Source organism: Sprattus sprattus, assembly GCF_963457725.1.
Source record: "Sprattus sprattus genome assembly, chromosome: 1".
Lineage (NCBI taxonomy): Eukaryota > Metazoa > Chordata > Actinopteri > Clupeiformes > Clupeidae > Sprattus > Sprattus sprattus.
The window spans coordinates 31,711,023-31,738,878 of NC_137920.1; the positions used below are offsets into that span (position 1 = coordinate 31,711,023).

Consider the following 27,856-nt stretch of genomic DNA (forward strand, 5'->3'; position numbering starts at 1 on the left):
ATGTTCAAATTTAATTTTCACCCTTTTTAACAATTGAATATCTAAAATCTGATCACACAGATGTATTCCCCACCATTTTAAATCTCTCAGTGTACTCTTAATTTAGTATTCACAATTTAAATTTCTAGGAAATATAAAGTTTTTAAAAATAAACTACAATGTACGGCGCCATGCAGCTTGATACAAATCAGCACCATGTTTATAGTTCTTCCAGTTTGCAAAGTAGGGTTGTAAATAGGGTTGCAATAGCATACATCTACGGATTACAGCAAACATTTAGTAAAGCCGAACTAGTAATTACACTTCATCTAGATGATCGATTATTTCAGATACTTTTACAGCCGCTTCAAATAATGTAGGCGATTAATACCGCGTAAGGTACCTGGCCAGTGGCCAGCACCCAGCCGACCTATATTTCGTTCGTTTCAACAGTAATGTTTAATTACTATTATTATATGTACATAAAAACGTTTTGATGTACAGTGCAAGCGACAACAAGTGACGTAATTCAGTCCCATTCACTGCGTCTTGTTGTTCGTCATTTTTTTTTTAAAGTGTAAATGGACGTTGCATATTTATTTTCGTAATTCAGTCCCCCTGTGTTGTTGCTAACTTGACAGCTACAGTGTATGGTGTACTGTGTGCGCGTCGAAAAATTACGCTAGAAGGTAAACGGAGGTTGCATATTTTTTTCCTAATTCACTGTGTGCGCGTCGAAAAATTACGTTTGTGTGCGCGTCGAAAAACGACAAAATAGCTAGCTAGCTAGCTAGCTAAGTGTTAACATAGCCCACTACAATATTCCCTTTCATTTACCTCAAGTTAACCTAAATTTGAGCAGCCAACAATCGTTAACAACTACAGATAACAACTACAGCAACATTCTGTCAGTAACTGGCCTACCTGTATTAAAATTTCACTCCTTGCATCATTTACTTTGAGCTAAACTCCATGGCTATAATCCTGGCTGTCGTTGAAGAGACATTACTAGGCAGAAACAAATACATTGTTACGCTGGTTGCACAGGTTATGCAGACGCAGACCGCTACGATTGACTGACACACACATTGTTCAAATCATACGCTGGATGCTTTATTAGTATTGCTACATGGGTTTAGTTAATGATCAGGCTATAATAAGACCACATCGGCTATGTAATCTCTGACAACCGGGACAATTTCATAGTGGTTGGTGTAAACCGGGACATTTTAGCATCCCGACAGGTTTTTGTCGGGACCCGGGACACGCAACTCAAAATCGGGACGGTCCCAGTCAAATCGGGACGTCCCGGTCAAATCTGGACGTCTGATCACCATATTCTAGAAGGTTCTTCTTTGCAGTTTGATCCAGATGCCGCTCTCCGGTCGAAGGACCAAATCTAGCATGGGCCGCAGCTGTTCACGATCCTGACAGGCCTGCACCTTGAAGTGACGCAATACCCACGCAAGAATCACTTTCTCCTCCATCATGGCGAATCGTTGGCCTGCAACCACAAGTGAATTCAGAGTGAATTCAGATGTCGACATCACATGAACAGCCACCCACATGACGTAATGACATAACCACAGATACAAACTCACAACCATGTACTGATATCTACAGGCATATTTGCTCACGCACACACTAAGATTTGGTTAAGATTTCTTTAGCAAGCTATTTTTTACATGGCAGGGTTGCTAGCCCTGTGTAAAACCCCCGGAAGGGGGAAGGTGGAGTTGGTTTGTTAGTCCTCTCCCCAAAACCTGAAGTCTTCCCGGTAACGGATTACAGGCTCACACCACATGAGCCCAGAAAGGTTTTAGGTTGTGTACAAGCTGCCCCGGCACGTCAAGCCCAGCCAACTCCTGTAGCCATGTATGTAGTAGTTTGCTATCAAGTTTGGTGCAAAATTACCACTACTGGCGGCAGGCACGTGCACAGACACTTTGGGGGGCAGGTGCTCAAACCCCCAAAAAGGGCACCCATTGCGGAAATTATTTATAAAATTAAAAATAATAATAATAATACAAAATAAATATGTAAAAAACACAGTAGGATATTTTCTCCCTCATTTGTTTTACTAGTTGATGGCCTGATCCAAGATATAAGAAAGCTGCTACCCTGAGCTGCTTGCTGCAGTTCCCTGTCCTTCTGCTTTTTGAGTCTCTCTTTTCTTGGCATTATGCTGCAAATGTTGTCAATGAGATAAATCAATGTTGTGCATAATGATCAAAAATGGCTTACATAATCTCTATAGAGCTGACAACACAGTACACACACATTTGTTTGACTGTTTTCTGACATAATTGAAGCATAAGCAACATCACGCTAATAATATACCACAATATACCTCACCAGACTGTCATGTAGCTCAACTAAAGACCTACCTTTCATTTCATTAATTACGATTTTAAATTAGACAAAACTAGTGAGCTTCTTATTTGTAGAACAGTACAACTGCCTTTAAATTCTCTGCCTCCCTATCTGTCTGTCTGTCTGTCTGTCTGTCTGTCTGTCTGTCTGCCTTCCTGTTTCTCTCTCCCTCTCTCCCTTCATTAAAAATGACAAACGTTAGTAAACAGCGTGACAAGGATATGAAATCACGTTTTTTTTTTCATGAGCACTAGGAGAAGGGAGGGGCACGGCGGGGGCTGGTGAGCGCCACAGAGCATGTCGGAGCGAAATTTTCACAAAAAATCAAAGAAAGGCCCCGTCAGATATCAAAACACATTCTGGGAAAATTGATGAAAAGAGAGAGTAATTGTGATTCTGAAATATTGATGAATGAAGAAAAAATGTACTTCCAGCCGAAAGGGGCACTTTTCTCATACAGGGCAAAAGTGCAGGTGCTTGAGCACCACTAGGGGTCTATCTGTGCACGTGCCTGACTGGCAGCACGGGACAGCACATACAGCACACACACATAAATAAATAAAACAGTCAACAAAAATGTCAGCAAGTGTTTGGCATAGGAGGCCATATATTTGCGCGTGCAAATGTGTTTTGTATATATATTTGGTGTGTGTGTATAAGAATTTGTGTGTGTATATATTTGCAAAATAATAAGTGTGTGTGTGCGTGCGTGCGTGCGTGCGTGCGTACGTGCGTGCATGCGTGCGTACGTGCGTGCATGCGTGCGTGCGTGCCTGTATGTGTTCGTGTGTGTGTATGGTGTGCCAGCTCTACCTGCCAGCACCATGGAGAGGGAGACAATCTGTCTCATTCAGTAGGCGGGGAGACAGGCCAACGTTCTCCGGAGACGAATGCGGGAGAACATTTTTTCTCATCACTCCAGTCTCTCAGCCCAAAAAGCTAAATGGATGATTGATTCCGAGGGCAGAGCAGACGGCAGTGAAGAATTGGGAAAACTAATGGAGAGGGGGAGGGGAGGGGAGGGGATGGGGGGGCTGCTTTATCATAACAAGTGGTGGCAGTAATGTGATATGACCCCCCTCTGATAAGACTCTGAAGGTAAGGCCTGCCATTTAACTTCAAGCTTCCTCTCTCGCTTTTTGTGAAGTTCTTTGAAACCTACAAATTGGGTCATTTCATAAAGTCATTCCTTGAGTCAAAGTGTGAGTTCACTTCAGCTAGAGGTGGAGGTTTCCTTTCTGTATTTTATGTGTGGGGGACAGCATGATAAAAGTCAGGTCTGAATCAGTTTAGATATCCAATACTCCTCCTCAATGATCTTTAAATTAGTGTTTTGTGTTGAAAAATACTATAATGAATAAGAACTGTAAAAAGAAGTAGAAGTTAAGTTAAGTTTTTTAACTCACCGATGCAGTTTCTTGGGCCAGCAGAAAAGGGGAGGAAAGCAAACGGGTGTCTACCGGCCCTGTTTTCTGGCAGGAACCTTTCAGGCCGGAACTTTTCTGGTTCCGGAAAGTACCGTGGGTCCCGATGCAAGGTGTAGGGAATAATAAGAGCGTTCACCCCTTTTGGGACTTTGAATCCATCTGCAGTGAGAAGATTCACAAGCCAAATGATTACACATATGTTATTGGAATCCTTCTCATCTTCTGCAACAGTGGAAAACAACACACCAAACGAATTGAATGCCAGAAAAAGCCAGCTATTTGCAGCTAACATGTTGCAACAAGGTGGATTTGCAACATCAATAGCTGTTCCACATGCTTCCAACCCCTTTTCAACAAAAGTGAGGTATTTCCATGTGTCTGCACTTTCCATGTGTCTGTAACTCAGTGGGGAAATGTGTGCAGACACTCATAATCTGACATTGGCAGATAAAAATAGAAGGCCTAACATTTGCTGTTTCACTGAGATGCAAATAATGGAAGGGACTTCAAACGGCGCTGGATCTTTGTGATCTTGGCACGTGTTCTCCTCCCTCTTTTTTGGGCATTTGGAGAATGGGAAGGAGGAAGAGAGAGAGGAAGAGAGAGAGAAGAGCCAAGAAGAGTGAGAGAGGAAAGCCCTGAATGGTGCAGTGACAGTCTGCTGCCGCCTACTGATGTGACAGTCCTCGCAGATGCTCCGCGCAAACAGGGGCACAGACGGGAAGAGGCGCAGCGTCTCCTTGATGACACAATCCAGGTAGCGCAGCTTCTTCAGGTCCTCGGCGTCCACGTGGCGGTCTGACACTCCTGGGCAGCAGATTGGGGTGGAGGGTGAATAACACACAGTGAAGATCATGGCAGCACTGAACGACTAAAACACTTATCATTCAAATCACACAGTAAGAACAACTTCCTCAACATGGAGTGAGCTGGATGGCCATCGTACCGAAGACTTCATCAAGTTCCTGATGCACTCTCTTCTGGACCTCTGGATGGGAGCCGATCAGGTGCAGAGCCCAGTTCATGGAGGCTGCGGTCGTGTCGTGACCCTGGGGTGGAACAAAAGGCCACAGTGTCTTTGCTCTGCACCAGTACTGAGTCCTACTGGTGCTGCCTACGGCTGATAAAACACATAAGAGCATGTGTGCCCACACACATCTGTCTGGATGTCTATCTATGTCTGTCTCTGGGAGAATGAACGCAGATAAAAAGTCTACTTTTACTGTCCTGTAGTGCACACTCGCTACGTATCCCTGGTAAAATGTGAAGTTGCAGTGTGCCATGTATGAATTTCCTTCGGCTGGATCGATGTGTGGAAGACCAATTATACAGCACTCAGTTTCTAGAGAGAGCTCTGGGTGACGCCTTCTGTGTAATGGCTTTTACCTCAAACATAAATGTGTCCACCTCCTCCTGGATGTCTTTATGGTTTAAGTTGTTGCCCTCATCATCCTTGGTCTTCAGCAGCATGTCTAATAAAGCTCTTCTCTTCCTGTTGCCCTGGTCAGACTCACTGTCTGACTCTGCCCTCGTCATCTGTTCAGCTCTCTCTTTAATCACCTGGAGTTCAACAACACAATTAGACACCACAGATAAATACCATCTGACAGCAGTTACTTTTTCTTTTACTTCTGTTGATGGATGAATCACATTTTCAGTGAAGGTGTGGAGGATCTGGAGCCTGCGGTGATGTTCTTTTCCCTCTCCCAGTAAATTGTAGATCCAGTTTGGCCAGAACCATGGAGTTCTCTGTCTTCGGGAAATGATGTCACTCATCCTGTACAGGTCATATATAAGGCAACAGAAAAAAACGTACGTTTTTTTTAGTCTGACTAAAATTCTATTCTAATCGATTCGAGACTCGATTATGGTATCTCCATAGTGACCAATCATTGCAGTTGCTGTGATAAGATCAATCAGATGCAACAGCAGGTATTACAGCTTTGACACTTTGATCTTAGCCTTACATCACAAATATGAACATTCTAAAATATTCCTATCCAAATCACCTACTTGTAAACACTGCGAACATACTCAGAGTCTGAGTTACTCTGTGCATAGATCTGTTTTCCCATCGCCGTCTCTGAGGAAAAAAAGGTTCAGGTTCCTTAGGTGTAAATTGGATCATTGAATATGATTACCTCCATTGAACATGAGAATATACTTATGCCATGTTCAAGAATATAAATTCACTTCAGCAGAAGCAGGTACAGGGTAGCCCTCAGGAGTGTGTGTTTGGCGTACCCCTGTTGAAAACCCACTGTAACATTTATTTTAATTAACGGATAACATACATCATGTTGTACTGTGAAGGAGGGCCTTTACGGATCCCAGGTACAACATGCGGTGCGTGTCTCCGGCTAGTTGTGCATTGTTGTTGTATCTTGCTGCGCAGGATCTATGGTTGGGCAGCTGTTATATTGGTTCGATTAAGTTGCTGACTATAAGTGCTTGCATGTGGCAGTTATCACTCCTTATTACTGCCCAGATCTCTCAGGAGGTCATCCAGGGTAGTGTGGCAGTGGCGCTGAGCCAATCACTGGATAAATATTAACAGGGCCTTTGCTCGCTAAATGAAATGGTCAAAACATGTAAACATAAAGGCTAGCTGTGTACTGGCCTTTAGGCATACAGGGACGTATCTCAGTGGGCCGCCCTGTCTGTCTCATTACTGCCCATCCGGCCTGTGCTAGCGTACAAGTCCAGGAGCTGAACTTCTTTCCCAGTAAACCCCTAGTGAAGGCTGAGGCTCTCCTGACCCCCCATCCCCCCACCCCCACCCACACCCATACACACACAAATGCACACACACACCCACCACATATGATATCCAGAGCACAGAGGGTAATGAGGCTGAAGCAGTTGAAGGCAGCGCCTCCTGCCTGCTTCTGTAGTTTGCCCACGAGCAGCTCTGCCTGCTCGTTCATCACCTCCAGGAAGTCGGACAGGATGGAGAAGTGGAATGTCGGGGTCAGCATCTTGCGCCGACTGCGCCACTTGTCACCCGTGCTGCGGTGGAAAAAGGGAGAGAAATACCGTGGGGAGGTGTGTGTGTGTGTGTGTGTGTTTGTGTGTGGGGTCATGAAATTAGTGAGTATTTACGCAACAATGGCACAAGAGACCACTCTCATCTGCTAAAAACAGAGAGGAATGGAGACGGTCGAGCCAAGAGCTGGGTGGGCCAATAGTTCATTTCTTTAGCAGCTACTTAAAGCTGTATAATAAACACTTGTATGTGTGCTACAAGTGCCATTACTTTGCTATATAGATAAAAACACATATCTGCTCCATGCTTAAGGAGATATGTTTAGATGGCTTAAGGAGGTATATTTAGATGGCTTAAGGAGGTATGTTTAGATGGCTTAAGGAGGTATGTTTAGATGGCTTAAGGAGGTATGTTTAGATGGCTTAATGAGGTATGTTTAGATGGCTTAAGGAGGTATGTTTAGATGGCTTAAGGAGGTATGTTTAGATGGCTTAAGGAGGTATGTTTAGATGGCTTAAGGAGGTATATTTAGATGGCTTAAGGAGGTATATTTAGATGGCTTAAGGAGGTATATTTAGATGGCTTAAGGAGGTATGTTTAGATGGCTTAAGGAGGTATGTTTAGATGGCTTAAGGAGGTATGTTTAGATGGCTTAAGGAGGTATATTTAGATGGCTTAAGGAGGTATGTTTAGATGGCTTAAGGAGGTATGTTTAGATGGCTTAAGGAGGTATGTTTAGATGGCTTAATGAGGTATATTTAGATGGCTTAAGGAGGTATGTTTAGATGGCTTAAGGAGGTATGTTTAGATGGCTTAAGGAGGTATGTTTAGATGGCTTAAGGAGGTATATTTAGATGGCTTAAGGAGGTATGTTTAGATGGCTTAAGGAGGTATGTTTAGATGGCTTAAGGAGGTATGTTGTTTAGATGGCTTAAGGAGGTATGTTTAGATGGCTTAAGGAGGTATGTTTAGATGGCTTAAGGAGGTATATTTAGATGGCTTAAGGAGGTATGTTTACATGGCTTAAAAGATTAGTTTGTCATGCTGGCACTCAAGACATGAGTCTCTACCTGGTGAGCAGGCCGGTCCCAAGCCAGGGCTCCAGAAACGTGTACATGAATGACTTATCAAGGTGTCTGGAGGAGCTGAGGGCCCCCTTGGAGAAAATAAAGATGGGGCATTACGTTCGAGCTATTTTGGATGGCATTTTGGATGCTCCGGCTATTATTTTCTTCTGCAGAAAATATTGCCCCCCCCCCCCCCACCCCTTACATGTTCTAACACAACCCATGCCAATACATGTGTAAAATTGTTAAGACTCCTTAAGTCTTTAGAAAGGAACTTAAGTCACAAACATGCATGCAGAAGTCCTGCAAGGACCCCTAATAAGCAGTTAATGGTCGTATCACTTCAAAATGCTCCAAAAGCACTTACCTCGATGGTCTCAGCATGATAGAGGATAAGAAGAGGCACGGGTCCAATCCATACTTTAGCCAGTGGTAGGTCTCGGAATTCATTGGTAATCTCAACAATCTGGATCATGAAATCTATATTAAAAAAACTAACTTTAGCACTCTGCCTCAGTGTCCTTCAATCAATAGAATGTTTTTAGCATTATTATTGCTGCAAAAACTTGTTTCGGATATTACAGTAAATCTTTTTTGCCTGTCAGAGCCATTGGAACAATTCTGGGAGAATCCCCCAGCACCTTACCTGCTGCATTGGTTTTTAACTGCAGAGCATTGCCAATGATAGGGTAAGCTCCAGCCATGCCTGGAATCGGCTTCATTTCGTTCCATTGATGCACATATCTCTTAAGTGGCTGATATGTGGCCCACACCAGAAGAACCAGACAGACAGTCAGAGTTAAAATGCTGAGAGTAAATATCCCTAACAACATGGCCATTTTGCGCTGACGGACTGATCAGCCTCTAACGTCCTGAAATAATCCGAGAGCTGCTTTTGTGTGAACTTTGGTCTTAACTCACTCACTCTGTTAGGGAGTCAGCATGCTGCGCATTTTCTGGGTCATTTACTTTACGAGCTGCAAATGTAGGTTATCTGTAGGTGAGCGGCAGGGTGCAGAATTGGGTCATTAACAAGCTGGGGGGGAAATATATATGGGATGAGGGTTTCTATCAACAATAACAAAATAAAAATAAATATGCATGTGGGATGAGGGCTTCTATCAACAATAACAACAATACAAATCATTCTGCCGGGGCCATCTGTAGCATTCCCTGTATGGCTTTTTGAAAAGTCTGGATGAAGAATTGTTTGTTTTTGGTCGGGGCTGGACGCTCACAGGCTCTGCACCCTTTACCCGTTCTCCATCTCCCTCTCATTTGCCAGGCTCCCGGCTGGATGATAAAGCAGAAATCTGAGGCTAATGAACTCTGGATCGGTTTGAGGCACAGAGCAAAACAAGGTGCTGGCGCGGAACTGGCCCCAATGGGGCGGAAATCCAGCAGCTTGAGACCATAACCCATCTCCAGGCTGTATCTGCTTTCCTGGATGACCCTTTCCATCTCTATCACAAGCGTGTTGTGTGTGCAGCACACCACAGACCTGCTGGACACAGATCTGTGTTACTCGCCGTGCTCAGGATTTCAGGGATGAATTAAGAATAAATGGTCCTCTTTTCAGAAGGTCAAAAACTGTTAATGGAAATGGTCAATCTTCATACTTTAGGAAGGGTTGGGAACAATTGTCCATTACACAGCAAAATTATGAAAAACTAAGCAACTGACCTCTTTATTGAAGTTCTATGCATTCAGGGATAAGCTTTCAGTTTTATATTTTTCTTTGTTGTTCCAATTACGTACAGAGCCTGATTCACAATGTCATCACCAGACATTGCTAACCATTACTTTGTATTTTTCGAAATAATGCAAAATACCATAACAATACATTTATATAATAGACTTAATATGAATATTTAGTTTATTATGTATCAAAATAGAATCGATGTATTGCATCAGTACTTTACATGTTCAATGTGGTATGATTGATGAACACATGCATATTTGGCATTTTTTCAACAATGGTGCTTACATACCCAAAAGCAATATATTAATTAATAATAATAAAGTAAACCTTCAACATTGCTTTTATATGACAAACATGTTTTGGCACTATGATTTTAGCGTATAAAACTATGTTTGTGTACACAGTTGCTTGTTTACTCTATATGGCAACTGGTAAACAGGCCTGAGGATGTGCCCCATTGGGGAGAATGTAAACAGAAGGTGGAGCATGCTCTCTATAACAATCAATGCCTGCCTATACAGAAATACACCTGCACATACAGGAACATGCTCTCTATAACAATCAATGCCTGCCTATACAGAAATACACCTGCACATACAGGAACATGCTCTCTATACCAAGCAATGCTATACATAAATGCACCTGCACATACAGGAACATGCTCTCTATACCAAGCAATGCCTGCCTATACAGCAATACACCTGCAGCTCCACCCCCTTGTCAGTCATGAGAAACAGCACACATACAGGGGCATGCTGGAAGATGATAAACAAATGACCAGCATACATTTCTGCTTCTGCATTTCTGCTTCTGTTCTGTTCTTAATAATCTTAATAATTATGAGTTTGTGTTTTTGGTTTAATTTTAGATTGTACATTTTAGACATCTCTCTGACCCTGTTTACACCTGGTTTTAAAATGACTATTGGGCCGAGACACATCGCCTGAGACAATCAAAGTCTCCAAGGTGTCCACCTGACCACTTGAGTTCAGACTTTGTTACTGCCTACGCCACGACAATCTGTTACGTCCTTGTAACGGATGCATCAGGACACGTTAACGTTTACACTACAAAAGATATGTGGTCAAATGATGTCTGTGGTTTTTGAGGGATTGGATCCCATTTGTGTTGGTGATCGTTTCCACTTGTATTTAGTTCTGTCCACTCGTGACCTGATCGCCTAGGGCTCATTTTGAAGTCAAGTGTAAACAGGGTCAGAGTTACAGTGAAAGCCACCCATTCACTTACATCAGCGACTTCACAGTAAATACAAACATGTCAACACTCACACCACTACTTGCATTGGTGTTCATTGCATGACTGTTTCCCCCATGTTTTGTCAGGGCTGTCTGTGTTCTGTGGTAAAACAGGATCCACACACACACACACACACACACACACACACACACACACACACACACACACACACCACACATACAACCACACAAACAGCTGTCGGTGCTACGGCATCACCACCTGGAACTTCCTCCGCCCGTTTCCTGAAAGTCTGCCGAGCGCTTCGCGCTGACACTGCACACCTGCGAAGGGAGTCACACCTGGGGTCAGCCATGTTATATGACACAGAGGAAAACCTAATTGCTTTTCAAAGCCACAAAAACTAAATGAAGCCCACCCCTCGTTTCATTCCCTGCCGTAGTGTCCATTCTCCACTCCGCATCATAATACACCTGGCTCCCCCATCTTCCCTCTCCCGCCGAGTTATTCTCTTACTAGGCTTGAGAATCGATCATCCCTTTTGGAATAAGCCCTGTCTCGCTCATATGTTTCCTGATGGATAGAAGGGATGGGATAACATGTAGGATCAATCCCCCTGTGTTCTGATGTCTTAGTTTATATAGTTGGTCTCTATTTCACACTGGTCCTCCACCATACATGGGTTTAGTGCCTGAATATATTCCATGGCTGTCATGTTGTTATGTCAGTACCGTGCTGCCTTGCCATACACACACCAAATTATTGATGGCAGGTGAAGAGAGGGTCATGAAAGGGGTCCTTTTTAACAGGGGTGTTAGTTCATCTTGAACGGCGCTCGAGTGGAGTGGTTCAGTGCGTATGTTGAAGAGGGAAGAGGGTTGCAGATGTTTATATGCTTACACAGGTCAGAGGCCGGGGGGAGTGTTTCTGTTCTAATATACTGATCTAATATATACTATCTGGCTTCTCTTCTCTTGGTGTTCACTTAGACAAAATCTACAGGAACATTTACCACTGCACCACGTTTCAACCCAATAAACTATGTCTACTATGATGTATACGTCGATTAAGCAATAGTCTTTCTGTTTGTCTTTCACTGGCTGAAAAGACAGAAAATAAAAAAAACTGTAAAAACATTCAGGGTCTTGCTATGAGAACTTGACAAGTGTGTATGTATTTACCCATGATGAGAGCTTCATTGCCACCTTCTACCTCTGCTGAGGAAGACATGTATGGCCTTCTTCGTCTGGGAGGCGTGGCACACCCAGAGAAGCTGCGGGTCATGGAAGAGGTGATGCCCAAACTGAAGCCTGTGACGCCCATCCGGGACCAGTCACCAGGAAACCCTGGCATGGGTCAGAGAGGCAGCGACATTCACACACAGCAGCGGCTTTGAAAGACTAACTTAACGCACTTAGAGAACAACACACTAGTAATGTGAGTTTGTAAGACTTTTAAAGCCCTGTTGCAATGGCAGATGTGGTGGCTTCATATCAGGTTAGGTAATACATCCAACAGCATTGAGTCTAGTCCTGGTCTCCTTGTGTAGTGATGCCTTCCACTTACCGTTTTTCCCTGATTGAAGTCTAGACTTCAGCTATGTTGACTGGAGCCTCCTCTAACTATATGGCTAATCAGTTCTTTCAAACCTCCTCACCTGTTCTGGAAGGCTTGCTTGGCCCCCTGCTGGCAAAAGTGAACTGCAGACTAAGCTGGGAGCGTCACGGGTGCAGCTGGCTTCATGCTGCAGGCAAAATCCGCGGGTCAGAAACTACTCTTCATTGGTATGTCCGACTGCAAGACAATGGACAGGGGACAAAGTCTTGAGAAATTCCTCTAATGTAATATATGAAAACACTCCAATCCATTCATATTTGCTACTGGATGTGGTTTTATTAACATTGAAAGGCTCATTGAAAGGCTCATGAAACCACGTACACTGATATTGTTATTGCCGCCATATAAGAATGGACTGTTGCATAGAATTTAAAGTTCCTGCCCCTACCATCACCAATATCTCTCACACGTTTTCACTATGGTTGCTAAATGGAAGATAGTATGGAGTGTTTGTGGTGATACAGTATGACTCTGGCCATGTCTTAACTGATATACCAGCTCCCACTGTGAACACCCCTCCTTTCAGTGCTCCTGAATGAAGTGTTGACACTGTTGAACTAGGGAACACAGAGCCAGAAATGTGTACAAACACCATATGTTGTTTGAGAGTGCTCATTGAACAGACAGCAAGAGGAGCATTTCACAGAATTTGACAAACATTGTATCGGATTAGAATTGTATACTCTCTGCCTTTAAAGCAGGTAGACAGTGGTCACAGTGATGGTTTGGCCAGTTTACATGAGAGTCAGGAGTCACATATCCCCTCTCAATTCCTCTCATTCCCCTCTTAATCACATTAAGATGAGCCAATCAATTCAGTGTCATTTTCTAAGCACGAAGCCGATAAGACAGTCAGTGAAGTTTTGCCAAAACTTGTGCTTAAAATAAGTGGGCGCCCCAGCCAGGAGGAGGTATGGAAGAGTTTCATGGAACACAGACATGGGGTCTGAGTTCTGTGACGCAGGAGAAATAAGTTGGATAATAAACTGCATCCCTGTAATTGGAGGAATCTGTCCAGGCTATTACTGACTCAAAACATGATCACCCCTAAAACAATCTGAATGACAGTGATCTCGTGGGTCTTGATCAAGCTCCAAGACAGATCAGATTAGGACAATTATTTATTATTTCATTCTCAGAAATCAGGTGACAACGACGATAACATAGCAAGACAGACCACATGTCAGATCAGATAATGGAGTTTCATGGTTTTATGCGATAGAGCTCAAAGAGGTTGAAAAGCACGAAGTGTCCTTCCGAGTCCCCTAACGTGAACTTCACACTACGGCATTCCTGTGAGTTCAACAGAGTTCACAACGCAGTCCCTACAAAGTGCAAACACAACCCAACACAAACAAAGCAAAAATCGATGAACAGACTAAGCGAACAAGGTCAGAAAAACACTGGTGTTTGGGGAGGTGGTTGTATGTGTGGTGTGTGTGTGTGTGTGTGTGTGTGTGTGTGTGTGTGTGTGTGTGTGTGTGTGTGTGTGTGTGTGTGTGTGTGTGTGTGTGTGTGTGTGTGTGTGTGTGTGTGCCCTCCACATTAACTAATACAGTAAGTAATACATTACATAAGTAATATATTGTATGTTAACAAACAGAGTATAAAATAACCAAATTACACTTAATACATCATCTAGGACTAGCAGCACAAGTGAAAGAGAGCTGAACTGAAAAGGTTTTAATGTTGTGCTGAGGGGCTGCTGTGCATTGTGGATACCTGAGGTGCGCCTCCTGCAGGCCCTCGGAGCGACTGCTCACCTTCCCCTCGTACAGCAGCTCGTCCACAGCGTAGAAGAGCTGACGCACGCGCAATGTGTTCACTCGGTCAAACTCCTGCAGGCAGCCACGCAAGAGACGAGGCCACACACACACACCACACACACACACACACACACACACACACACACACACACACACACGCGCAGCCCGAAGTCACTGTCATCAGGCTGGGTCATCAGGCTGGGCTGTAAATGTTTGCATGTTTGGTTTGTTACAAATTCCTTGTGGGTTGTTGCAGATTTACTGTAAGTGTATAATGTTGTTTTTGTTATTTTTCTAACCTGCAGTAGGGTTTGTGTATATGATGTTTGTATGCGTGTGTGTGTGTGTGTGTATGCGTGTGTGTGTGTGTGTGTGTGTGTGTGTGTGTGTGTGTGTGTGTGTGTGTGTGTGTGTGTGTGTGTGTGTGTGTGTGTGTGTGTGTGTGTGTGTGTTACTTTCCATCACAACTTTAACTCAAACACTGTTTCTTATTCTGTACATTAAGTCTAACACGCATGAAATGATTGTATGCGGCCCAGGACTATTTCTCCACCTTACGTCATATCTCCAGGAGTAAATGGAGCTGTGCTCGGTGGAGAGGCCCGTGGCACAGCTGGGGCTGGCAGAGGAGGGGGAGGTCGGCCGACTGGCGGGGTCGGCCTCCACAGCCGGGGAGCACACGGAGACGCTGGGACACAAAAGGGAGTCTTCACTCTCTCTTTCCAACATGTAGGTAAAACCGTGGTTGTTACATTAGTTTAATTAAATCAGTCTCATAAAATTTAATAATCATTAAATTTAGTATTTAATATTTTATAATTAAATTACTAAAATAATGGAAAGCTCTAGTTGTACCACTATGCTACAGTCTAAGTATGGTATCACAATACTATCATACTACAATATCACTACAAAGTCTATAACACTTCATGGAACAACCAGAGAAGTGAAGGCATTTGGAATTCTTGGTTGGCGGAAAATGGCTTTCAGTGGAATATTGGAACAACAACAGACAAGACAATTGTTTAAGTTTAAATAAACAATTTATTAAAGGTAACAGATAGTAATTAATGGCTAATACTAATCATATAAACAACTGAGTATAACACTGAAACAAGGCACAAAGTGGAGTTGGGATTTCAGAGGAGGGGGCATGAGAGCCTGCCCATCCGTGTGTGTGTGTGTGTGTGTGTGCGTGCGTGCGTGCGCAGGTATGCCACTATAAATTGGAGGATGGGCACAACTTTAAATGAGTAGGTTACAACAGACAAAGGATTCTTATCTCAAGGATAGAGTCGGCCTTCAACTCAATACAATATATTTCAGCAGCACTGAACTAGCGATGTGGACGTGGTGATTGAGGGAGTTAGGGAGACAGAGAGAAAAGGTGTATGCACGTTTCTAACAAGTTAGCAAAAGTAAAAACGAACGCAAGATATAGCACGGTTACAAACCATGCACTGTGAATTACAAAGTAAGCATTTAAATCATGAATGAAATAAAACAACAATACTTTCACACATATATTAACACACATATAAGACTAATCTCTGCCCAGATGTCAGCCTTACGTGAAGAACGCTCTTGCTAAGCATTCAACGGTGTTTTCGCGGAATCCTTGGAACAACGCGTCACGTAGGTTCAATGGATGTCCGTCTGTCCTTTCTTTGCAGCCCGTCGGCTGAACTCGCGGAGGCCTTGCTGGAGGTCCGATGTTTTAGAAGGATGTAAAGTTCTGTCGACTTGGAGAAACGAATAAGGGAAGCCGGTCGCCTTATCCTACTCAGAGCACTGCTGGGCTGCAGTAATATACTACCGGTAGGCTATAACTTGGTTGCAACTAGACGCGTCAAAGTATTTTCTTAACTTCGGCCAAAAGTTCAATACGACTGTCGTGCGTTGTCCTTTGTTCTGCAGAGAGGGTATCTCTTAATTGAAGGATCTTCACGTGTGTGAGACCACCGTACAGAGAGACAGATTTGGGAGGTAATCACTGTTTTAAAGGGAAAATGCGTCACCCTTTTTATGACTTTGATGTGACCAATTGCGAGGTCACTGACTGTTGATAAGAATTGAAATGTGATAAGGGAATTGTGGGTAATGGAGTCTATGGTGTCTCATTCACTTACATCCCCCCTTTTGGTCTCAGGGCTGGGATTGCTTCGTAGTCCATGAGAGCAACAGAAAGCTGTGTAGTCCATAAATCCATAGTCCATCAATGTCTCTTATTCCTGCTGACACAAATAGTTCGTAAAAAGGCTTTTGACATCTGGGCATCATAAAGGCTTTTGAACATCTGGGCAGATGGCATTTCTATACTTTAGTTCTAGCAACAAACATTCAAACAACATTCAAACACTCCAAACTTAAAACAGACAGAATATTCATGGAAAGGAAGGAAGGGGTGTTAGCATTGAGGGTTAACAAGCCTATTCCTTGAGAAATTTAGTGGCAGCTTTGGTGTGAGGGAGGTCTGAACACCGCTGCGCTGAAAACTCTTGAGAATATTTACTGTGGGGTTAAGTTTTACGTGTGCTGTTGTATTTGTTTGTGTAGCGTGTATGCAATGCCTATGGGGTTAGCGTGGCATGCAAGGTTAGTGAGTGGAGTTAGAGAGTTAGTGTCTATCCACCCCCCTTTGGCGTGGAGACGGCTCAAAGGGTAACAAAGCTAGCAGAGCTTTCCTGTGAATATCCAGTAAGGGCATCAGCCTTTTTCAGCTGTCGCTGGATTTCATTTTCGACCTAGGATATGGCTCACATGGTGAGGAGTCTATGTCATCTTCTGATGAAACTGAACTTCTGGATGGACAGCGAGAGCATAGATAACCATATCTTTCTGGTGGGCCGGCACTGCAGACCTTTATGTTTCGCAGTGTCTCATGTGGTTGACGTAAAAGGGACCTCTGTGGGTCTATTACATCCACATTGGATTCAACATATGAATGTTGAATATCAGCCATGGTAGGGACATGGATCTCAGGACGGCTAAGCTGCTCCTAGTGGCAACTGATCCTGTCACACTTAACCTGTTGGCCTCCTGCTAGATAAACAGGGTCTGGAGGGATGAGCTGCTCGTGATGGCAGTCATTGAGAGGAGCCAACACCCAAAAACTGTGAGAAAGACGCCCTATGTGTGTTAGGTCTAACCACCAGAGGGGCTCAGGTCCTCGGTGGGTGTTTACGCCTTCTTTGGGTTTATCCCCCCTTCTCACAAGGTAAACCCTTGGCGGGGGACGAGGGATCACTATTTAAACTATCAGGACCTCTTTAAGAGAATCAGTGTCTGACCACATATGACTCCCTGATTCAGATTGTCCTGACTCTGTTTCCATATCACTATTACCATGCTGAGTTTCATGGTTGAACCGATCATGGGGCCTTTGAGGGAAGTGATCTCCGTTCAAATTGTGAGGGTCACGCTGTCTCCGGCGTTGACCATTTCGTTTGTTCAAGTAATTCCTAGGTTGAAAATTGAACCTCTGATTACTATTGCCTTGCCAGCTCTTCCACCCACCCTGGTGGTGGTTTTGTGGAAAGCGGTTTTGGGTAGCACCTCTCTGGGTTGGCCACTCCAACGGCACTTCACAGCCTTCCGAATCTAACGGATCACCAGCTGTGGATTGTACGTTGAGCACTCTAGGCTCCTCATCCGGCTGTTCAACCGGGCACACAACTGTTTCCCATATCCTTTGTGCTTTTTTCCTAATCTGCCGCATTTTGGGTTTACCCTGTTGGCACATCAGTGCAACATGCGTGCGCACACAAGGGTGGAGGTTGTGTATGAATAGGGACCTGAAGGCCCTATGCTCTTCCAGGCCTGGGGCGCTACTGCCTTGGAAGAACGCGTGTCTTAAACGCGCATGATATTCACGTGGGGGTTCTGTCCTTCTCTGCCTGATTTGGATGGCGCTAGTGGTGGCCAATGTCTCAGCGGGGGAACTACCTCTCCGTGTTTTCCTTGACCTGGGGCGGTCACTCTCTGAGCTACCAGATGAAGAGTTCCTTAGGGGAGAGCTGCTCTCATCATAGCTATCAGAGGAAAAGGACGAGGACGAGGAAGAGGGTTCACGGTAAGTAGGTTTAGCTACGGCGTGCCTTTTCCTCTTTCTCCTCTTCTTAGCAGCCTGAGGCTTTATGAGCCTTTCAGGTGCTGGTGGGCATGACCTGGCTCCACCTGGGTTGTGAGAGGGGGCTACAGCATGGCGCTCAGGTTTGTCTAGGAAGAGTGAGGTGTGCAGGCAATCTGAGGTATCTGCTTCTGACTCTACTCCTCTCCTAGTTACTGGCTCTACTTCTGCCTCTGTCTCTCTGAGGGATGCTTTAAGCATTGCTTGGGCCCTGGCGCTTGTTTTGCGGCTTTCCTGTGGGGCCTGGTCATAAACGGCTACTCTGGACCGTTCAGTGTCGAGCATGTTAACGCAATTTACAAGGGTCTCCATAGTGAGTTGGAGCTCCTCATGCAGTTCATCGTTGCGTGTGTCTAGTTTGTCACAACTAGAATACAGTTTCATGTTCTCCTTGCGGAGAATCTCTATCTCCAGGCGGGTGCTCTGGTGATGAAACAGGAACAATCTACCTACCACTCCTTGATGGGTGGGGACTTTACGGTAGGGATTATGAACATGCCTGATTAAGTCGCCTATCTTGGACTGACACTCATCTAGGTTCATCTGTTCAAGTGCCTCCCTTTCATCAGGGGAGGTCTTAAGGAGGTCTGCCACAAATTTAAAAAGTTGGGCTGACTCCACAGGAGGGAGGTTCTCAGCTCCTGGCGTGTGTGGGGTTTTCGGGCTCATCCTGTCTGCCTAGTCTGGGGCACGGAACTACGCCTGGCAAGCTAGTGACGTGATCACTGATGCTTAATTTAACCCTTTTAATGCAAGCTAATGCAAGTAGTCACAACGCAAACTACAACAATGTTATGCTTAATAACAAAACAAGGAGATGCACAGGTGAGGGACTCGAACCTGTGACTTACACTCACGGCTAGGTAACTACCGTGTTGTTTTTACAGTTCTAAAATGCTAGTTACTCTCTTGTTACAACTATTACCACTGATTGTACAGGTTGCTATGGTAACAGATGGTACTTGTGTGTCCAATGGGTTGCTGGTATCACAAGTATGGACTCCCACTAATTATACTTACAGTGTGGCTGGAACAGGGACTGTTAGATAATTAGTATGTATTAAACAGTTAGTACACAACACCTAAAATTATTCAAAACCACATTTGATCTATGCCTTAGAAGTTTCAATGGACCTGGTAAGGTCCTGGAGTTACTCAGGGGGTTGGATTCTTATTTGTTATTGTAACAATATCACTGAAGCCAACAATACCAAGCCTCACAGGGGGCACCATATTATGTAGGTAAAACCGTGGTTGTTACATTAGTTTAATTAAATCAGTCTCATAAAATTTAATAATCATTAAATTTAGTATTTAATATTTTATAATTAAATTACTAAAATAATGGAAAGCTCTAGTTGTACCACTATGCTACAGTCTAAGTATGGTATCACAATACTATCATACTACAATATCACTACAAAGTCTATAACACTTCATGGAACAACCAGAGAAGTGAAGGCATTTGGAATTCTTGGTTGGCGGAAAATGGCTTTCAGTGGAATATTGGAACAACAACAGACAAGACAATTGTTTAAGTTTAAATAAACAATTTATTAAAGGTAACAGATAGTAATTAATGGCTAATACTAATCATATAAACAACTGAGTATAACACTGAAACAAGGCACAAAGTGGAGTTGGGATTTCAGAGGAGGGGGCATGAGAGCCTGCCCATCCGTGTGTGTGTGTGTGTGTGTGTGCGTGCGTGCGTGCGCAGGTATGCCACTATAAATTGGAGGATGGGCACAACTTTAAATGAGTAGGTTACAACAGACAAAGGATTCTTATCTCAAGGATAGAGTCGGCCTTCAACTCAATACAATATATTTCAGCAGCACTGAACTAGCGATGTGGACGTGGTGATTGAGGGAGTTAGGGAGACAGAGAGAAAAGGTGTATGCACGTTTCTAACAAGTTAGCAAAAGTAAAAACGAACGCAAGATATAGCACGGTTACAAACCATGCACTGTGAATTACAAAGTAAGCATTTAAATCATGAATGAAATAAAACAACAATACTTTCACACATATATTAACACACATATAAGACTAATCTCTGCCCAGATGTCAGCCTTACGTGAAGAACGCTCTTGCTAAGCATTCAACGGTGTTTTCGCGGAATCCTTGGAACAACGCGTCACGTAGGTTCAATGGATGTCCGTCTGTCCTTTCTTTGCAGCCCGTCGGCTGAACTCGCGGAGGCCTTGCTGGAGGTCCGATGTTTTAGAAGGATGTAAAGTTCTGTCGACTTGGAGAAACGAATAAGGGAAGCCGGTCGCCTTATCCTACTCAGAGCACTGCTGGGCTGCAGTAATATACTACCGGTAGGCTATAACTTGGTTGCAACTAGACGCGTCAAAGTATTTTCTTAACTTCGGCCAAAAGTTCAATACGACTGTCGTGCGTTGTCCTTTGTTCTGCAGAGAGGGTATCTCTTAATTGAAGGATCTTCACGTGTGTGAGACCACCGTACAGAGAGACAGATTTGGGAGGTAATCACTGTTTTAAAGGGAAAATGCGTCACCCTTTTTATGACTTTGATGTGACCAATTGCGAGGTCACTGACTGTTGATAAGAATTGAAATGTGATAAGGGAATTGTGGGTAATGGAGTCTATGGTGTCTCATTCACTTACAAACAGGTCTCATTAACTCTGACAGTAGTCTGCCCTGTGTTTGTGTGTGGGTGTGTATGTGTGTGTGCACATTAACAAGGTGTCCTAAAGAGTCAGTGGGAAGTGAATTATTGTGTGTATGTGCTTCTGTCTCTGTGTGTGTGTGTGTGTGTGTGTGTGTGTGTGTGTGTGTGTGTGTGTGTGTGTGTGTGTGTGTGTGTGTGTGTGTGTGTGTGTGTGTGTGTGTCTGTACATCTGTGTGTGTGTGTGTGTGTGTGTGTGTGTGTGTGTGTGTGTATGTGTGTGTGTGTGTGTGTGTGAACTTTCTGTTGAGGTAATTAGGTTTCACAATCTTTGCTGAGTTTTTGTCCCTTGGAAAAATACTGCTCCAAACCAAATCAGAACACAGAAACAGAACACAGAACATAATGGAAAATAGCAGTTCAAAGAATTCCCTTTTAGTCTAAAACTTCCTGATAATATTTAATAATTTCTTTCACACACACACACACACACACCCTCTTTTTTCTCTGTTCTTATGAACCAGATCTACACTACCCTATCTATTTATGGACCTACCGAAGCCCTGGTAACCTTAGAGCTCATTTTCTGAAGATAAGTAAACTGTGCCCATGCCAGCTCAACAGTGGATTTTTTTCCTTTCCCTTTTAAGTACAATGCATGCCTGTGTAGTATGGACAACAGTGTCGTAGGATGGTGTTGCGAAGCCAGAGATGACATTTTCGGTTTTAAAATCAAAGTCAAAACTTGATCACGATTGAGAAAAATTAAGGATTTAGTTTTTCATGCAACTATCGACCCCTAGACTATACCCGTTTTTACAAATGCACGCAAATTCAAGGATTCAGTCATTTACAATAATTTTTTGCAAAATTGCAGCAAATTCATTTTTGGCTCAAGATCGAAAAGGGACTGGAGTTGAGAAGATATTAGATAGACATACCTTTCACAAACGTTTTGTAGGTCAAATAGTGAAATTAAGGTACCGAAATGTTATTGTAACACCGCAGGCACCGGAACTCGGAACAAAAGGGGAAATAGAGTTGACCGAAAGTTGTAGTTTTTAGTGGCATTTTAACACTTTCTGGTTCCAAAGAAAACAATCCTATGGAAAAATGATTGGGTGTTTAGCAATATCGGCGAAAATAAGGTGTAAGTTAGACAACGGCAGTAGAGAACTTAGGCAAACGACTTGTTGAGAGTTAAAATGTTATTGTCGTCTGTATTATTGTAACGAACTGTTAGGTTAAACCGGATTTTGAACATTAAACAGCATTTGTGATCAGATTGTCCCAACTTAAAAGTCTGTACTTATGGAGCACTGAACAATGATGGTGTGAATTAGGTGTCAAGTATTTTGAGAGCCTGTTTGTAAAGAGACATGACTGGTTTAAGAGTAGTGGAGTTTGCAGTAGACCAGGTGGGTAAGCAGTAGCTTATGTGAGATATAATCAATGAGAACTTATACATTTTAGCAGCCTCAGTGGACATGTGATTTCTAAGATGCAAGTCATTCATTCAGCGCTTTAACCAACTCTCCTGCTATTTTCACTTCATCACTTGTCACAGTGGCCTATCAGTATGTCAGAACCTTTTGGCTCTTTGCTACTATTATGTAGACCTCTGGTTACTAACAACATAAAAACAGTATCCAAAAAGACCTCCAATCTGGCTTTAGAGCCCATCAAATCACTGAAAGGGCCATAGTCAAAGTTCTGAATTACCTACTAATCATTTCTGATCAGGGGTGCACTTCAATACTTACTTTGTTCATGTCCATAATAAGCCATCCAATTACACCAGTGTTAGTAATGGTGTTCCCCAAGGCTCTCTGCTTGGACCCTTGCTCTTCTCCTTGTACATGCTACCCTTAGGTAGAGTCATAAGAAAGCATGACATTTACTTCCATTGCTATGCTGATGACACCCACTTGCCTAAAAAATGTTGAAGCAAAGGGGGTTTAGGCAATGGGCTTTGTAAAGCACCTTGAGCCAATGGTATTGTTTAAACCAAATCAAATTGAATGAATAACTGGTTAACCCTTTAATTTCTAGTATACTTTCTATGATGATGGTTGCAGAGCCGTTACCTTAGTCACCTAATGTTAGTGATACTACTATAAGTTAGCAGGGGCTATTATCAGGGCTAGTTTGGGTTAATGAACCCTTCAGCAGCGGAAAAAGCCTCTGACGATATGCCTGTAGCAAGCAAACTATCCTTTTAACTGCATTATACAGAGAAATATCTGTTGTTGGGAAAGGTGTGATGGAAGCTCTACCTGAGCATGAAGCCACAGATTCATTTGTTTAGTCATGTGGATGAATGCATTTCTGAAAAAAGAAAATTAAAATATTACATTTCCACTGGAGCCTGAATTCTGAATAACAAGTGTCCTGTAATAAAAACAAATGCCCATTGGGGGGCAGCACTGATTTACCAAATTGGATATAGGCAAACCACATATGCACAGGGTTTTCTGTAAATATTTTTACTGTTTGGGTTTTATACAAACTGCAAATGTTCCCATATTAAATTCTAATTAACATGTGAAAACCAAATAATAAAACTGTCAAAACTATTTCGGTAGAAATTGAGGGGCGTAATCAATATCTTTACACTAAAACTGCACTGGACCTTGACTCTATGACTCCGTATCATTTTTGAAATATAGATGACACTTTATAAATCCCAAGGCAGGGATATTTGGGTGTTGACAGCAGCAGAAACACAGGTGAAGAAAATATTGAAAAAAACATGAATAAATATAAAAATACATAAGGAAGTGATAGAGAAATGTGTAACTCAGACTTTAATCAAGTATGTATGTGTGTTAATCATATGCCTTTCCGAGCTGAAACGTTTCTGTCTCTGTATATTTTTGATTCTTGAGTGCTGACGTTTTCTAACTCTATGTGTTTGCTTAAAAGTGTACCTTCTGTGAATGCGTAAGTGAGGGCTGATAAAAAGAGCTAGAAGTCCTTCTAAAATAATGAATTTCGAAACACTGTTAATGACTTAAGAATGTATTAATCAAGTGCCTTGTATTAATAATTATCTTGTATGAATCATGTGCAAGCATATGTAAGCAGGAACATGGCTTTTCTGTGTTTCTCTGTGTGTGCACCTTAGATTATTAGGTGTTGACACCACTTAGTCTGCATATTCTGGTCAGAGGTGATATGCGTGGTCGAACTGTGATTCTTTCGACCTTGGGACATCCCTGCATGGCAGAAAGCATAGTAAGATGACCTTGGACGTCGGAGACCCACCACCTGGTTATCCCTGCTGACAAAGTGTTTTGGTGTCATAAAACCCTAACTTCTTTCTATATATACCTTGTATGATGTGTTTTATTTTGCTTCTCGCTTGTCTGCTGCAGTCTAGGAGTAAACCCAGGCTCTCTCTTTCTCTGACAATAGGCCTGTGCCTGTCTCTGGCCTGCCAGGATGTGGGTGAGCCCGACAGGCTTGTTGTTGAATAAATATACTTATATGCAACTCCGTAGTCCTGAGGTAACTTTTTTATATACTGTATATATATTTGTTTTTGGGCTTTTATGCCTTTAATTGACAGAGCAGTGAAGATTGTGACAGGAAATGAGAGGGAGAAGAGGTGGGGAGTGGACAGGAGAAATGGCATATGGGCCAGATTCGAACCCATGACCTCCTTGAGCGTCGAGCTCGAATGTGGTCGGGGCTACTATTTGAGCCACAGTGCACCCCAGTCCTGAGGGAACTTCAGTGAATTTTCACTTAACACCTTCTTTACTGCCTTGCTGATGCATTATGAAAAAAGCATAGAAAGATGACCACTGATGTGTGAAACCCACTATGTGTTTATCGTTGCTTAGACATCTGGTTAACCCTAACTTCAACCTATATAAACCTTGTATGATGTGTTTAACTTTGGTTCTCTCTCGTCTGCTGCAGTCTGGGAGTGAGCCTGGACTCTCTCTCTCTCTCTCTCATTCTCCCTTACCTCTCTCTTGTCTGCCAAGACATGTGTGAGCCCAATATGCCTATTGAATAAAGAGATACTTACACAACTCGTCCGAGGTAAACTTGAGTGTAAACTTTCAGCTAACAGGAAGTGATTTAAGTGTCCAAAGTATAAATCATCTTGTAATGTGTCCTGATGAGGTGTAAAAGCTTTTTTCAGCTTTGTTCTTTTTCTTTACAAACCAGGTTGGACAGGTAGGTTTCATGATATGGATGTTAAACTATATGTCATGGCCTACCTGATGCAACTCCACTGTTGCAGTGCAGTGGCACTGTTCCTGACAAGGAAACAGATGCCAAAGCAGAGACATATACTGTACGTATACAAATATACATTTTACTCACACAAGATGGATATATTTACATGGACTTTCTTCATTTGGTTATCTTACTCACAAGATGGATATATTTACATGGACTAACTGCATTTGGTCATTTTACTCACAAGATGGATATATTTACATGGACTAACTGCATTTGGTCATTTTACTCACAAGATGGATATATTTACATGGACTAACTGCATTTGGTTATTTTACCCACAAGATGGATATATTTACATGGACTAACTGCATTTGGTCATGAGGCAAACCAAAGTGCTGCAAATGTAGAGTAGGCAAAAAGCCAAAGCAATGTGAACAGCTGGGAAAGTGAGGGAGAGAGATGAATATAGATCATGTTCAATAACACAGTTTCTGAAACACTCACCGTTTCTGCTTTCTCATATGTTGCTTCTCACCAGTTTAACATTGGAGCTGCATAGGCTATGGCAAACAGTAGCTACAACATCCATATCATGGAGCCTTCGTGAACTGACTACATGTCCAATCTAGGCTTCTAAAGAAGATTTTTACTTATTATTATTTATATTTACTAAATGTATATTCAACATGATATGCAAGATATTTTAAAAGTTTTAATGACGTTTAAGTGGAAAGACTAGAGATTAAAACCTGAATAGATTTGACATGGTTGAGTTTTCACATGTAAGGTCTGATTTTTTTTAAACAGTGCTTCCTTATCTTGCAGCACAAGCCACAGGGCTTATGGTCCAGTGATGTGAGTAAAAATGATGATAGGGTCAAAGGTCATCATGAACTGGTGGTGGCACATCAACAATGGGGGACATCAGTTAGTTTCAACTGATTCAGCGCCATACTCAAAAATAATTGTCGTCCTCAACCCCAGCAAAAGACGATGTACATTGTAAAACTGAACTTTTATTTTAAAAAAGGGGCTATGAGAAGTGATGTCACTGAAAAACATAAAGCAATGAGCACATGTACAAAATTGTATTTTGTCATGACTTTACTTGCTAAATGTAATTGACCTGAAACTGTTGACTTTAATCAAAGTCTGTTTCTTTGCAGATCTTGCAAGCACAAGACAGAACAGAAATAATGAGTGAACCACACTTACTAATTAACCACTGGGATCAGTATTACCTGTTACCTGTAATACCAGGTGTGCCTGTTTTCCTTGGTGCAGGAGAGCATAAATACCCCACTGTTGTGACTGGTCAAGAGATGATGTGATTGGTCAAGAGATGATGCGATTGGTCAAGAGAGGATTGGCAAGTTAACTCTATGTGTCGGCTCTCATAGCACAGGAAGATATTCACGCCTAATTTAAAGTACAAGAAAATAATTTTTTATATATATTCTTAAATGTAGCTACAGAAAATCGCACAGACAATCGCAGTAGTAGTAAAAGCGTTTGTGTTTGTGGCCGCCTTATGGTTGTGTGGTTACCCTTGCTAATAGAAAATCTGATGTGATGTAGTTGCATGTTCAATGCTGCATATGTTCAGTGAGCAGACCACTGTAGTTGCCACAACTCCAGGTTTGACACTGCTGTTATGCAACAGTTGTGTTTTAATGTTAGTGGGGAAATCATTACAGATTAAGAAATAATGTTGCAGCTCACTTCAGCCACCTTTCTTGCAACTATGCATATTGCTAGGCAACAGTAACCAAAGCCAGTAGCCTGCCATCATTACAATCTATCAAACTGATGGTAGGCAAATACTCTGAATAAACTTTTTGCCCATATTATACCCTACCGGTCCACCTAAATTAATATGCTACTGCTATGAACATTTATGATCATAAGTCATGTCTGGAAACAGATCAAAGAACAAGACACTACAACAGATTATGGCAGAACGGAAAAAGAATGGAAAACATGTCCAGTCATGTGGGTAGAAGTCAGCGATAGGGCACTGCAATGTCTCCTCAGTTTCTTTGTCAGCCAATCAAGGTCAATGTTTTTCTCTAATTTCAAAGCATGTCTTTACTGAGTTCATTCAATCATGTCTGAGTCTGTGTGTGGTGTCTGTGCCTTGGCTCCCACTACTTTGGTCTTTAGGTGTAGTAATATCAATGGTTTAGCTGCTCTAGCTTTAATGGGCGCAGCAACAGTAATATCAGCCTCCTCAGCAGTTTCAGTTGCAGCACCCATAGGTGCAGCAGGAATTATAGTTGCAGCAGCTGTTGTCGTCACGGTCATAGAAGCAGCATTCTGACCCTTCATCTTTTTCTTTTTTCTTTTCTTTTGTCTTTTGGTTTCAAACACAGTTTCAGCCGCAGCAGCAGGGTTAGAAGCTGCAGCAGCAGCAGCAGGGTTAGCAGCCGCAGCAGCAGCAGCAGGGTTTGCAGCTGCAGCCGCAGCAGCAGGGTTAGCAGCTGCAGCAGCTGCGGCTTCGGCAGCTGCCGCTTTAGAAGTCTCCCATTTAGCTCTTTCCATAGCCTTCCTTGCAGCCCTTGCCCTTCGTGTTTTCTGTCCCTTTGACAACTTCGGCATTGCTAGCCTCTTTATTTCTTGCTCCTTTAGTTCTTGCTTCTTTAATTCTTGCTTCTTGATTTCTTGCTTCTTTTCTTTCTTTGAAAGAAAAGAAGCTGGCCATATCGCCCTGCTTTTCAACATGGGTCTCGGTGTTGGAAGAGTCACTTTTTTTAAG

At 42.8% G+C, this 27,856-nt stretch overlaps 1 protein-coding gene across 1 annotated transcript; it reads right to left on the minus strand.

Moving 5' to 3' along the window:
* Positions 1–1,319: 1,319 nt before the first annotated feature.
* LOC308369139 (cytochrome P450 4V2-like) lies at positions 1,320–8,554 on the minus strand (the record flags this gene model as incomplete). The annotated part of the gene is made up of 11 exons (XM_080843484.1): positions 1,320–1,483; positions 3,759–3,938; positions 4,452–4,586; positions 4,726–4,828; positions 5,166–5,339; positions 5,430–5,556; positions 5,793–5,862; positions 6,598–6,788; positions 7,836–7,921; positions 8,200–8,312; positions 8,479–8,554. 11 exons carry the CDS (start codon positions 8,552–8,554, stop codon positions 1,320–1,322), a joined length of 1,419 nt encoding a protein of 472 aa, XP_080699610.1.
* Positions 8,555–27,856: the final 19,302 nt, after the last annotated feature.